The following is a 13,130-nucleotide window of genomic DNA, read 5'->3' as shown; positions in this document are numbered from 1 at the left end:
TTTTAAAATTTTAAAATTATCATTTAATTTAGAAAATCATATATCTCATCTTTTGTGCTTTAACATATTTTAAAATCCGTTAAAGGATTTTTCAAAAACTTCAACATATTTTAATATACGGTTTATGAAGTTATTTTTGAAAATTGAGGTGCATAATAGAATATTTGGAGATGCATAACAGTCTTTCCTTTTTTCACCCTACCCTTTTATATTTCCATATTGCATATATACAAACATTTGCTTACATTATAAATATTAATATGGATTCACGTTTTTATTACAAATATATTTATATAATTTTATTTTTTATAGATAATTAATTTAAAATAAAAAATATTATTTCAATTATTTGTTTTATTAGTGTAAAAGAATTTAATTAAAATATGTTAGAATATATTATTAAAATATAATGGTACGTGATTTTAGCTAGATCTTGAACATAAATTTATAGATGATGACAAAAATCTAATGATAACTCGATCTTTTTTATAATCACTAATCGAATCTTGTTGAAGGGGAGATCTACTTAAAAAAAAATCTTTAATACTCAAGTCAGAAATAAAATCTTTACAAATACCGTGAATATGAGTAATTATGAAGTTAGTATTTCTTAAGAAATAATAAATAGGATTACATGAGCCTTGAACTTATATTTACATCGAAATAATACTGAAGAGTACAAACATTATAAATAAAAATAAAATAATAAATAATAATTAGTACACCAAATTATTAAAATTTAATTATAATATATGAATCGGATCGAATTAGACGTTAGTTTAGACTCTTACTTGTTATTTTCAATATGTATATTGAGTTAAATAGGAAAAAAGTATGGATTTTAAAATTGAAAAGATGAATCAAATTTGTTTTTAATATAAAAGAATGATTGTTTGTTTTTATGATGATGAATTGAGTAGATAAATTGAGTATCCAATGAAAAACTAATGTAGATAAATTGAGTTTGAATTAGCCTTTCCCATTTGATGAGACTTATGAGAGAAGAAACATAAAGCACATTGAAATGTTGAACTGTGATCGGTTGACCTAAAAAGCACAGCACATCAAATTGAAGGTAGAAGTGAGGAAGGTTCCCTAAAATTTGGACTGAGATGTCTATTGACTACTAATTCTGCACAAGTTATTCGTTCTTTGCTTTTGCTTTCAACACTGAACAAGTTTCCAGCTAGCTTCAACTCATCCATCTGACGACATCATAACTACGTCCTAACTTTCCTATTCATGTAGACATCACAATATTCTAATTTATTTTCCATTCACTTCCAGGATTCTGATTCCATCCAAACTTTTATATTTTTCTTTAAGTTTTTTCTATTGAAGTACCTTTTCTTCTAAAAATATTACCCATTATACTTTCCTTTTATTGTACTTGTCGGCTTATACTTTGAAGAATTCAAAACAACAATCATTGTTGTTAATATCCGCCAAATTTTCAAATGTGCAAGTATGCACTTTAATAATATTATTAGTTTATTAATATTATACCAATTAACTTTCACTGTGAAAATCTCTAAGTCTTTTTTATCTCTTTCTTATTTTAATGAGTATAAGACTCATTTAAAAGAAATTAACATTGGCTCTTATTTTTGAAAAATATAAAATAAAATTATCCTTGACTCAAGGAACACCAGAAGCATATTTTTACTATTTGAAAAACAATAATCCTACAATTACATGCATTCCACCTATGTCAATATAATGGATAATAATTCGCGGGCCAACCCGGCCAACTACAGGTTTAAGTCGGGTTGGATTTAAAAAACTTATATTTTTTTTTATGCGGGTCAGATTTCAACTTGATTCATTTAAACTCGGCTCATGCAGGTTGAACCCGTAGTAGGCCGGGTTGGTCGACCAACCCACCTACCTAATTTTATTTTATTAAAATTTAATTTTAATTTTATAAAAAAATATTTATTATTTTGTTTTTGCTTGAAAAAATTATTTAAGTTCTTATTTTAAAAATTAATTAAACACCCATATTGAGAATGAAATTTCGGAGTGAAATTTATTTAGATTTAAATTATAGAAAGTTTGTAATTTTTTTTTATTTAAAAAAAATGTAATTAAGTGAGCCAACCCATTTACCCACCAACCCGTGGTGGGTCGGGCCGGGTTCGAATTTTTTTGGCTCGCTAATAAATGAGCCGGGTTGGATTGACTCACTAAGTGACCAACCCGTGGTGGGTCGAGCCGGGTCGGGCTGGGTGACCCGCTTTGACAGCTCTAATTCCACCATTAAGAGAATTGTTGCTTTTAAATGTTTTGTAAGTCACTAGTGCATAATTAGCCTTTAACGTCACCCGGTAGACGTCAGACCACAAAATAATCAACGTAAATTATTGACCGATGGCATTTTCGTAAATAAGTTGGACACATAGACGTCTGTTAGGAGGGGCACTGACGTCTATAATATTATAGACGTCGGTGCCCCCTCCTAACAGACGTATATGTGTCTGATAGGTAGATGAAAAGTTTTTTTTCCACCTTATAGACGTTTGATCCCGCCACCCCGACGTCTATATACGATTATAGACGTCGGTGCCCCTCCTAACAGACGTGTATATGTCTGACAGGTAGATGAAAAGTTTTTTTTTTCCGCCATATAGACGTCAGATCCCGCCATCCGACGTCTCAATGGCCTGACAGGGTAGGTGAAAAGTTGTTTTGGACGTCATATTAGTAAGGGCCACGACGTCTAGGCGAGAATAGACGTCGGTTCCCTAGGTGTCCGTCGTCTTGTTTGCTGTTAAATCAGAAATCAAACTCGCGGTTACGCGCACTTCATCGTCTTCCTTCTCGCCTTTTCTCTCATCGGCATTGCATTTCTAGGTGCGTTTTTGTCTCTTTTGAACCGTTTAAACATACTTTTACTCCGATTAAATTAGTTTTTGATTGATTATCTTCCATTTGAACCGATTAAAATGAGTTTTTGTTGTGTTTTGGTGTAGTTTTTCTCGTGTCTTTGGGTAGTGTAGCAGCACATTCTCCCTTTGCTAGTTTCCTCGTAAGAAAAACTTGCGTCTTTTGGATGTCTTATAGCGTTTCAACCCAAAACCAAACTTGGGTCTTTGCCTAGTTCTCAAGTCACCGTATTCGTTTTCATTGCCAGTTGGAATGGAACTAGGCAAGGACCCAAATTCGATTTTCGGTTGAAATGCCATAAGAGATCCAAAAGACGCAACCTTTTTCTGTGACGAAACTAGCAAAGGAAGAATGTGCTACTACGCTACCCAAAGACACGAGTTGCAATAGACGTTAATGTCATGTCCAACGTCTATAGAGCCCTTAGACGTCGGTTAATGCATGCCGATGTCTATAAAGACGTCAGACCTGTGGAGTCCGACGTCTGATTAACGTCACCCACAAAGACGTCAAGTCTGGATCTGACGTTAAAAAGCGTTAAATGTCCTTTCTGCACTAGTGAATATGACATTCAGTTATTTTATTAATAAAAAATTAATAAACAAAATTTATAATAATAAAATTTCATTTTATAAACATTTCTTTTTTTCTATAATTTTTTCTAAATTTTTTTTTTATTCCATTAGTCATCTATTTAATAATCACAAATCATATTAATGATAATTGCATATAGCTTTATGTATATAAAAATATAATAAGTTCATTTTTTTTTACCTACTTTTAAGATATGTTAGCATTTTTAGTTATTTGTAACTTATGATTCAATGAGTTGACTTAAAATAGTTTAAAGTGAATTTTTGTAAGTTAATGACTATAAAAATGTGAAAGGTCTCTGTATGTTTTTTTAGATAGATCTATCTCTAAGTTTTGTGGATTTGAGGGAGAGTAATTGAGGGGATTTGAGATGATTTTTTTGTTGTTGTTTATTTGAGTCAATTTGGAGGTAAGTGAGAATGAATTTGGAAGTAAAGTTTGTGAGAATTAGTGTAGAATTTGATTGACGTGACAAATTAAAAAAATTTACTTCCAAATCCAATCTCATTTACCTCCAAATTCACTCAAATAATCAACAAAAAAAATTTATTTTCAAATCCTCTCAAATCCCCTCAATTACTCTCTCTCAAATCCACTCAAGTGAACAAGGCATGTTAGTTTAATGGTGGATGAACATGCAAATTTTGTAGTTGAATTGTTAAGATGTATTATTTAATGAATTTAGTTATTATAATTTTTTTTAACTACAAAATATTTGTTTGTGTTGGAAGTTTCATATGAATTAAAAATAAAGCTGATTCAATATATATATATATATATATATATATATATTATATATAAATTTATATATATATATATATATATAATTTTTTTTATATATATCGTTAAAAAAAATTATTATTATCTCTTTTAGATAAGTGTGTTAATTATACAATGCAGATTCAGTTTGAGAAAGTATAGTAGCTAAGATTGAGTTTAAAACATTGCTATTATATAAAAGGAAACATATCCCAAATTTTATAATATATATATATATATATATAACAAGTTTTAATATTAAATTTTAAAATCAAATTTATAAAACTAGAATTAGAACTGATTCTCCCATTCAAATATCTCTTTGAAACATTTCCTAGATCTATGTATACATTCACAAATAACAAATAAAATGTTTTTTCATTTTATGGATCCTTTATTTTTCGAAATCTATGCCATTAATATTTAATAGACTATGATACTAATTTTTTTATAGTTAAGACTTTCTTTAAATTTATTTTTAATTAAAATACAGTTTTTAATTTAAAATATTACTTTTAATAAAATTTGTCAACAGATATAAACTTGATTGGGTTTCCCCCAAAAAATAAATAAAGATAGATGAAAATATATATTTAGATATAATATTTTTACAAATCAACAGAATCCATTCATAAAAAGATTATCAGTTAATATATTGAATTTTTGTTATGAAAGATAGATGCTCCAATTTTGTGCCCTATATAATAATGACTCCTCTCTTCACTTCGCCAAAGAAATTAGAGAGAGCTTAAAGAATTTTGTTCCTTGTTGCGATAACATAGACTGTGGGAGATTTACGTTCACATTGAAGAATTTTTCAACACCATCAATGGCTCCATCTTTCACCACTGTTAAACTTTTCTCTTCCTTTGCTATGGCAGAAATTTCAAACTGCTTCACCATCAGGTACTCTATTTGTGTTTCATATCATCTTGATTTGTTTTTTTACCAGGTTTCGGAAAACTTACAATTTTTGTGGGAACAACATATAATATTTTGATTTTTGGTGGTACGAAACAGACGTGGTTACACGGCTGTATCAAAAGTTACAGATTCCATGAGTAACAGCAACATGCGACCAAAGTCAGAGGAAGAGAAAGTGTCCAATGAGATCAATTGGTGGATTCCAGATCCTCTGACTGGTTTCTACAAACCCCTTAACTTCAATGATATTGACGCTGCTGAATTGCGTGCTAAGCTTTTGCCAAAAAAGTCCAACAAACCATCTTCCTAATCTCTAAATTTTTTATGTTTTTCTTTTTCTTCTATGTAGATTTTCAGTTCGATCAAGTGTTTTTTTAGTTTTAGTTTTAGAAATAATCATCATAATCACCACTATTAGCAGTTTATTAGACTTGAAATATTTTGTAATCTTATCTCATTTTATATTTTTCAAATTGCTTTCTGTTTCAATCAAGGATAAAAGATTTTAGTTACATTTTCTCCTTAATTAAGGATAGATTGCTATTTTTTTTATTAGATTTTATTTCTTTTATGTGATGTCAAAAAGATAACCTACTTCAAGAGTAAATTACGTTACCGTTTTATCTAATTAATTTGTTACTATAAACATAATTATATGGCTATAAATAAGGAAACTTTTATTTAGTTAAATCCTTTCTCATTTCTGAAAAATGACAGTTGAACTTTTTTTTCCTTATATGAACGTTATCTAAAACAACTTTCTTACTTAAATATTTACATTACTTTGTTGCGTGATGTTTTAGACTTGAACGTGTTTTTAATTTATATGTAAAATAACAGGTTTTGATTTTACTCTTTATATTTTTTATATAAAATTTTAAATAATTATTTTTAGTCTATATTAAATAGTTGGGTTTCTGTTTTCTTTCTCGAAAAAATATATTTATTTTCTAATATTCATGTCAATATAGATAGATACCATTTCTTTTTGTAAATTTTAATAAATTTATATAATCATACGTTATCACAATACTAATATTTATTATTTAAATAATGTTACATAATACGGAATATCATAAATAAGAATCTTCGAATTCAAAAGCATTACAAAATATGAAATAATTTAAAATTAAAACTCACCATTTCCTGTGGTGTAAAAAAATAGAAGTGATGATGCGTGGTTTGAATTTAAGAGAAAAACTAAATATCACTTATTGTCTTCAATTACAATTTTTGTATATAAAAAAATTACAGAAATGTTTATTCTTTCCCAATGCTGAGGTACAAATGATATTTTAAGACGTATTTAAATGCATAAACAAAATAATATAATTGTGTTAAAAAGGCAATGAAATACTAACACATACTATAATTAAATTGTAAGGTATTAAATTAAACATTGAATAAACCATTATTTAATTACTCAGTTTTCAATTTAACATGTATTGTACATGTATAACCAAAAATTGTAGTGCCAACATTTGTACTGTGTTGATGAAAACTTCTTTGGAACGTAATTTATTTTTACATAAATTTACAATATTTTAATATGAAATATGATATTTAGAAAATACAATTAAAAAAATATGAATTAATTTGATTACTTATAATTATAAAACTTTAAATTTCATTTAAAAGGTAAAATTGAAATTTTTTCTTATTCTGTTTTTTTTACTTAACTTGAATTGAAATATTACAAAACTCATTTAAGTTTGAACATATAATTGATTTAACTAAAATTAGGTTACCATTTAAAATAAGTTGATTTTTTATATTATTATTATTATCAACTTTGAGTATCTTAAACTTAAAAAATTATTAATTATTTTTTATCACATAAAACTTTATTAAAATAAAAAAAATAAACATAAAAATTTAACTATATCAAATTTATGATAACAATTATATTTAATAAAAATATAAGTAAATTATAACTATTATGAAAAAATAAAAAATAAAGATTACATATTCTTTTACACGTGTTTGCCTTCTCTTACTGATGTTTGTATAATTTTATTTTTCTTATCTTCAAGTCATGTACTTATTTATTATTATCAATGTTTTTTTTGTCAATAAAGTCATTTTTATTTATTAATTAATATAAGTTTTAGTTATATTTATTAATATCAATAATGCTTTTCGTATAATGTCAACATAATTTTTTTAGTTGATTTTAATTGAAATTATTTTAAATTAATGTTAATTGAAATTAGTTTTCAATCCTATACTGCTGTTAATAGGTACTTATTGAACAATATTGATTGAAACTATTTCTTTTGGATTTTATCAACCAAAATTTCTCATCAATGTCAGCTATTTTTCTTTACTAATGCAGGCGAATGCCTTTTAGTCTACATTAACGCAATTTATTTTTTAGTTGATATTTTGAAATAGAAAAATATTATTTGACACCTATTTTTTTATATTTATTTAATATTAATTTTTTTATTTATACACTTTTATAATTATTTTATCATGTATTCTGTCAAATGTAAAAATGTGTAGTATATAATTGCTCTTTTAAATAATTTATCATTTATCCTTTTATACATGAGAGTAATTTATCAGTTGACTATTGTTAAAGTAAGAAAAATAACTCAGGAAAGGATTTGATTTTCTGCAACTTATTATTTATATATAAAACTATATATCAATATATAAAAGGGGATTTTCCTTTTTATTGTTTACTTCTTTTTTTTCATTTTCGTTTTATTTAATTTATAGATAAAGAAGATTTTTCCTTTTGATGTCTATTTTTTTCACTTTTACTTTTAAGTTATCATTTTATTTAAATTTAATTATTTTCTAAATTAAAAAAATAAAAAAATAAAAAACATCTACTAAATAAATAAAAATAATCTATAAATAAAAACTATTTATATTTATTTTTATAATAATAATTTTATTACTTTTTGTTTTTTAAAAAAAGTGAACATGTAGGTAGGTAGTTATTTGTGTGGTGTTACAGATAAGATTGTTATTTATATATTTTATAGAGCTTAAAAAAATAAAGTTAAAAATATTAGCACCGATTCCTCTTTGTCATATCTTTTTTGGCAAGCCTTTCTCTAACAACCAGCTTAATTATAAATGTGTATTCGATGTGGGCCCTTTCCCTAAAATTGATTATGCGAATATGAATTATTATTTTCATATTTGACGCGTCCAAATTTCTTAACTGCCCTACACTCTCTGCCTTATATAAAGACCCATCACCCCTTCTTCTTCTCAACTCAAAGAACAAAGTCAGAGAGGGAGTCATAGCTGATAACAGAGTCCATTCTATTTCAATCACCAATGGCTCCTTCTTTCACCAGCGCCAAAATCTTCTCTTCGTTCTTCCCCCATGTTCTCACTAGGTATAACCTGATTTTTCTCACTCTTTAAGTTGATTTTTGCTTTTTATTGTTGAATTGTTGGGTAGTAAATTGATGTATGGTTTTGAAACAGACGTGGGTACGCGGTGGCATCGCAGAACGCAACAAAAGGAGGGGTGGCTTCCATGACCTCCAAAATTGCAACAACGTCAGGAGAAGACAAAGGAGTGTCTCCCTACAAGGTTTCCTGGGTTCCAGATCCTGTCTCTGGCTATTACAAACCCGAGAACATTAACGAGGTTGATGTCGCTGAATTGCGCGCTGCGCTTTTGGCCAAAAAATTCAACAACTCATCTCAATCAATTAATTAAAAAATTGAGATTAATGATTTAACCTGTCCAGTTTAATCAGGCTTACCGGCTCCTTGCTTGGTTAATTAATCTTAGACTGGAATATTAATGATGCTGATATGCTCTGTTCTCTCTTCATGAAGAGAACACCTTGTTTATCTTCCCTTGCATCTGATGAGTTTTCTTCACTTTTAGAAGTCAATAAATGGCGATTAGTGATGCATTCTGATCTATTGGTTATATAAAGTTTTACAATTTAATTTCTTTTTCGGTGTGAGGAACTTCCAGCTTGCAATCTTGCACAGCAGAATCCGACTAACTAAGGATATATTTATTTACTCCATTACATTACCTTTTTCCATGCTACCTTATTCAACGTTTCAGTAAAAGTATTACTTTCGTGTTCAATTAAAGTTATAACAAATCAAACATGGTGTTCCTGATCGATGAAATTGATCAATAGTTTTTCTGTAAAGTGGTAAACCTTCTTCGTTTCTCCCCTTCACTATAAAACAAAATAATTGAGCAATTTTTGTAAAGAATTGTTTTGATGAGAGTTATCAAGCAATAATAGTCAGTCCCAAAATCACTCACTTGAGCTAAAAAACAGAAATTCGAGAGTTGAGATTCTAAAAAAATGCGGTAAATGTCTAAGTTTTTTATACTTCGGGGAACAGTATTCCGTTTTGTGAAACATATATCACAATACAATGGTATTCCGTTTCCGACATCATGTCGATTTGTTTTGTTTCATTTATTTATAATATAAAACACGTTTTTTTCTGGTATGATTGAAGCAGCCGAGGTGACAGAAATATGGTATAACATGTGATGGTTTACATTAAGATGTGAAGTGAAGAGGAATTCAAAGGCAAATTGGAAACAATGGTCGTTTTATATGGTAGAGGAAGCGTGTATGGGAGGTAAGTGTGAGATGAAGAGAAGAGTTGAAGGATTGGGTCGTTTTCAATTTGCTGTAGATTGTGGTTTGGCAATGACAGCATATGCATAGGGCAGTGTGAGTGACAGAAAAATTGCAAAGACAGGGTGATAGGGTGATGTAGTTTTCTTTACCTGAAGCAGCAAAGCAAGAAACAAACATATGCATAATAGTTTAATGGCATTCTGTTTTGTTTCTCATGCATGCATTCGTTGCATGTGGATAAAGCTGCTGCACTTGTTTCCCAAACTACTACTACTCTGCTTTTAACTCCAATTGGACAATGAAACAAGCAACAACGTCAACACACATCAAACCAAAAATATTTTATGCAATCTAATTTTTGTTAGGTTTCTATTGTTTAATTAAAATTGTAGAGAATTTTCCATTGGTAGAGTAGAAATCCATCTAACTTGGAGAAATGGAAATGGGTGACGAACAAATTGACAAGCATCGAATAGAAGTAGGTTTCAATTTTTGAATCAGCTAAAAGTTGGGAATCTGTCCCAAATGATTTTTAATTTGAACACCTTATGGACCATGTCAATGAGTTTAGAATGAGATTCACTCCGATTTTAATAGCGTCATCATACATGTCAAACAAATTCTATCAAGAAATAAATCACAAACAAAATAAGTTATATGAATTAATTTCATATTTTTTAATTCTTAATAATATTAATATCTAACTCTATTTTCATATTTTCAAAAAATGGTAAAATTAAATATGAAGAATATTGAAATCAAACCACTTTTGAAGAATATTGAAAGACAATATAGAATTTTGGTGAAAATTCCACCACAGTAGAAGAATTGGATATGAAAGAAGATAAAAATAAATAAATTATTAGACATAATTAAAATAAAAATAATCTATTCTTTTAACGTTTAAATCATTTTTTGTTGTTTTATGTTTTTTAGATTTTTTTTTACTCGTAACTTAAGATAACTTTATGTATTCATCTGGTTTTAGTTTTTTGTTCTTTTAACTTTGAAACCATTTCGTTAAAAAAAAAGGAAAAACTATAAATATGTGTTTTTCAAATCAAGTGACTTTCGTTAATAGTTTTTGTTTCGGATGTTATAATGTTTCATAGGAAAATAAATAAAGTTGTTTACACAGTAAAATTGTAAATTGATATTTAATTTATATCATACTTTTATATTTTTTTTCATTCTTTTATGCTGTAGTGAGTTGTTCTACATTTTTTATAAATTTAATTATTTAAAGCAAGGAAAATAAGAAATTTGATAATTATAATTAAAAATAAATTAAATTAACTATATTAAAAACATTTTATCTTAACTTGTTTATATATATAACTAAATTGGTTCTTAAAATTCATGTAAAGTCATACCAAGTGGGTTCCCGATGAAAAGGTGACGAAAATAGATAGAGACGAAGAGATGGAAGCAAGAGATGTCGTGTGTAGTGACCCATTAAAGTTTACAAACATTTTCTTTTATTTAAGACCAGTTAAATATCTATAAAAGTACAACTTATTACACATATTTAACGCTCTTACCTATTTATTTTATTCATTAACTCAATCCAAACCGACTCTAAATTTATTTTTCTTTTTGAATTTCTCAGATTTGGTCGGTTCAAATATTTTTACTCACCCCTATCGGAAATTATACATTGTCATACCAACTAATTAGATCCCATCACACATGAAACCTTTAATCTCGAAAAGACATCATGCATTTTGAAACTCTTCTCATCATGTACAGAAGCAACCACGTTAAAAAAAAGTCGAAAATAAAAATAAACCAGAGACATAAATAAATTTTAATTCTTTCGTAAACATATTTAATTTTTTAATTAATTATCTGCACTATTAAAAATATTTATTTTCAATTTATAGATTAAGAAAAAGAAATCCAAAGCTCTACATTTTTTTATTATCTATTTTGTCTTCACTGTTTTACTTTCCAAAGTGCAAAGTTGTTCTTTCGGACTCCTTTTCTCATATATCTCTATCTACAACTGGAAATAGTCAATAAATAAAGAGAGCGGACAAAAATAATATGTAAAATGTAATCAGAAATGCATATTATTCTATTTTTATCATCTTTCTATAAATTTGTTTCTACTTTATTAAAAAATTAATCACCATAAAAACCAAACAAATTTAATATTAAAAAAATACAAACACATTCAATAAAACAAGATATTTGTAGGAGCAAAGAGATTCACTGGAAAATTTAGAATGATTCTAGAATATCCATTTATCTAGGTTGCTTTCTAAAACTCAGTTCAACTTCTCTTGCACAAACTTTTCTAGCGTGTCCCGCAAAACATCATAGATAATCATTATTTATGCAGAAGAAAAAACAAGATCATCATCATCGATAATAATTAAGAACAGAAGAGCACAACAACAGATCCAATTCTGCCTATCAATTAAATCTGTAGAGAAGAAGAAACGTCACCGTTCTGGTTGAAATTCTCACAATCGAATCCACATCCACACTGAGGGCTCTCCGAAAAGCTGTCTGCGCTAAAACCGGCAGATGCAACGCCGGCAGAGAATTTGAGGTCATCACCGTCGCGAGTGACCTCAGAGATTGGGATCCACAGCACCTCGATTTTCACGCTAACACCTTTCAGCTTCGACAGCTTCCCCTTCGAGATCATGCCCTTGATGGTGGACTTGTACTTTAGGTCATACGATTGTACGCTGAAATAGCATGTTTGCTCCAGATACGCAGTGAAGTGGCCGTTTTTTTCGTTTAGCTCGTACTCTGTCACACCTTTGGGAAGAAGACCCACTGGAAGGCCATATTTCTCAAGAACGTCGTACGCTGATAATTTCTCTGAAACGGAAACATAGGCATAAGCCAGTATGCAAAGAAGTATCATCGAACACCTAGTGTTCATTTTTGTAGGGAGCACGAGTTTAGCGTGTGGAGAATGGGGGATTGAAGTGTCGTGCTAAGATGGGAGGAACAAATACTAAATGAAATTAATAAACCAATCGCCAACTTAATAATGTAGTTATTTTATATCAAGTTTTTGTCCTACTCAGTATATAATAAGGTTAATGCTATATTAACGCCTGCAACTCGCGAAGCACGTGATTTCACCAAATGAAAAAACAAAACCTCGGGTACCACGTGCATTGTGCTAAAACGGAATAATATGCTGCACCAAGGGGGCTAATAATGAACTCATCTGCAGCTTAAAGAGATGTTTTGATCTCATATCTATAACTTATTTTTTGTTAATTAAAATGTAATTATTAAAACACCAGTCAGATAAGTACAATAAATGCATTAGAAGTTGTGATGTGGAATGCTGTGTTAAAATTAATATGGAGATTTAAAACTAGTTTTGAAAATTCGTTTTCGTAAATT

General features: G+C 28.5%; 3 protein-coding genes across 3 annotated transcripts; 2 read left to right on the top strand and 1 right to left on the bottom strand.

The window, feature by feature from the left end:
* Positions 1-4,997: 4,997 nt before the first annotated feature.
* Positions 4,998-5,564, top strand: LOC108327639 (indole-3-acetic acid-induced protein ARG2). The gene is made up of 2 exons (XM_017561326.2): positions 4,998-5,145; positions 5,260-5,564. Exons 1-2 carry the CDS (start codon positions 5,069-5,071, stop codon positions 5,471-5,473), a joined length of 291 nt encoding a protein of 96 aa, XP_017416815.2. The 5' UTR covers positions 4,998-5,068; the 3' UTR covers positions 5,474-5,564.
* Positions 5,565-8,382: 2,818 nt separating this feature from the next.
* On the top strand, positions 8,383-9,053 carry LOC108328431 (indole-3-acetic acid-induced protein ARG2). Its single transcript, XM_017562298.2, has 2 exons — positions 8,383-8,522; positions 8,614-9,053. Exons 1-2 carry the CDS (start codon positions 8,461-8,463, stop codon positions 8,849-8,851), a joined length of 300 nt encoding a protein of 99 aa, XP_017417787.1. The 5' UTR covers positions 8,383-8,460; the 3' UTR covers positions 8,852-9,053.
* Positions 9,054-11,984: 2,931 nt separating this feature from the next.
* Positions 11,985-12,754, bottom strand: LOC108328534 (uncharacterized). Its single transcript, XM_017562412.2, has one exon. The coding sequence runs from the start codon at positions 12,652-12,654 to the stop codon at positions 12,178-12,180; it is 477 nt and encodes a 158-aa protein (XP_017417901.1). The 5' UTR covers positions 12,655-12,754; the 3' UTR covers positions 11,985-12,177.
* Between the last annotated feature and the right edge of the window lie 376 nt (positions 12,755-13,130).

This window comes from Vigna angularis, chromosome 2, assembly GCF_016808095.1.
Source record: "Vigna angularis cultivar LongXiaoDou No.4 chromosome 2, ASM1680809v1, whole genome shotgun sequence".
Classification (NCBI taxonomy): domain Eukaryota; kingdom Viridiplantae; phylum Streptophyta; class Magnoliopsida; order Fabales; family Fabaceae; genus Vigna; species Vigna angularis.
The sequence above is the reverse complement of the archived record's forward strand: the minus strand, read 5'-3'. Positions and strand labels throughout refer to the sequence as shown.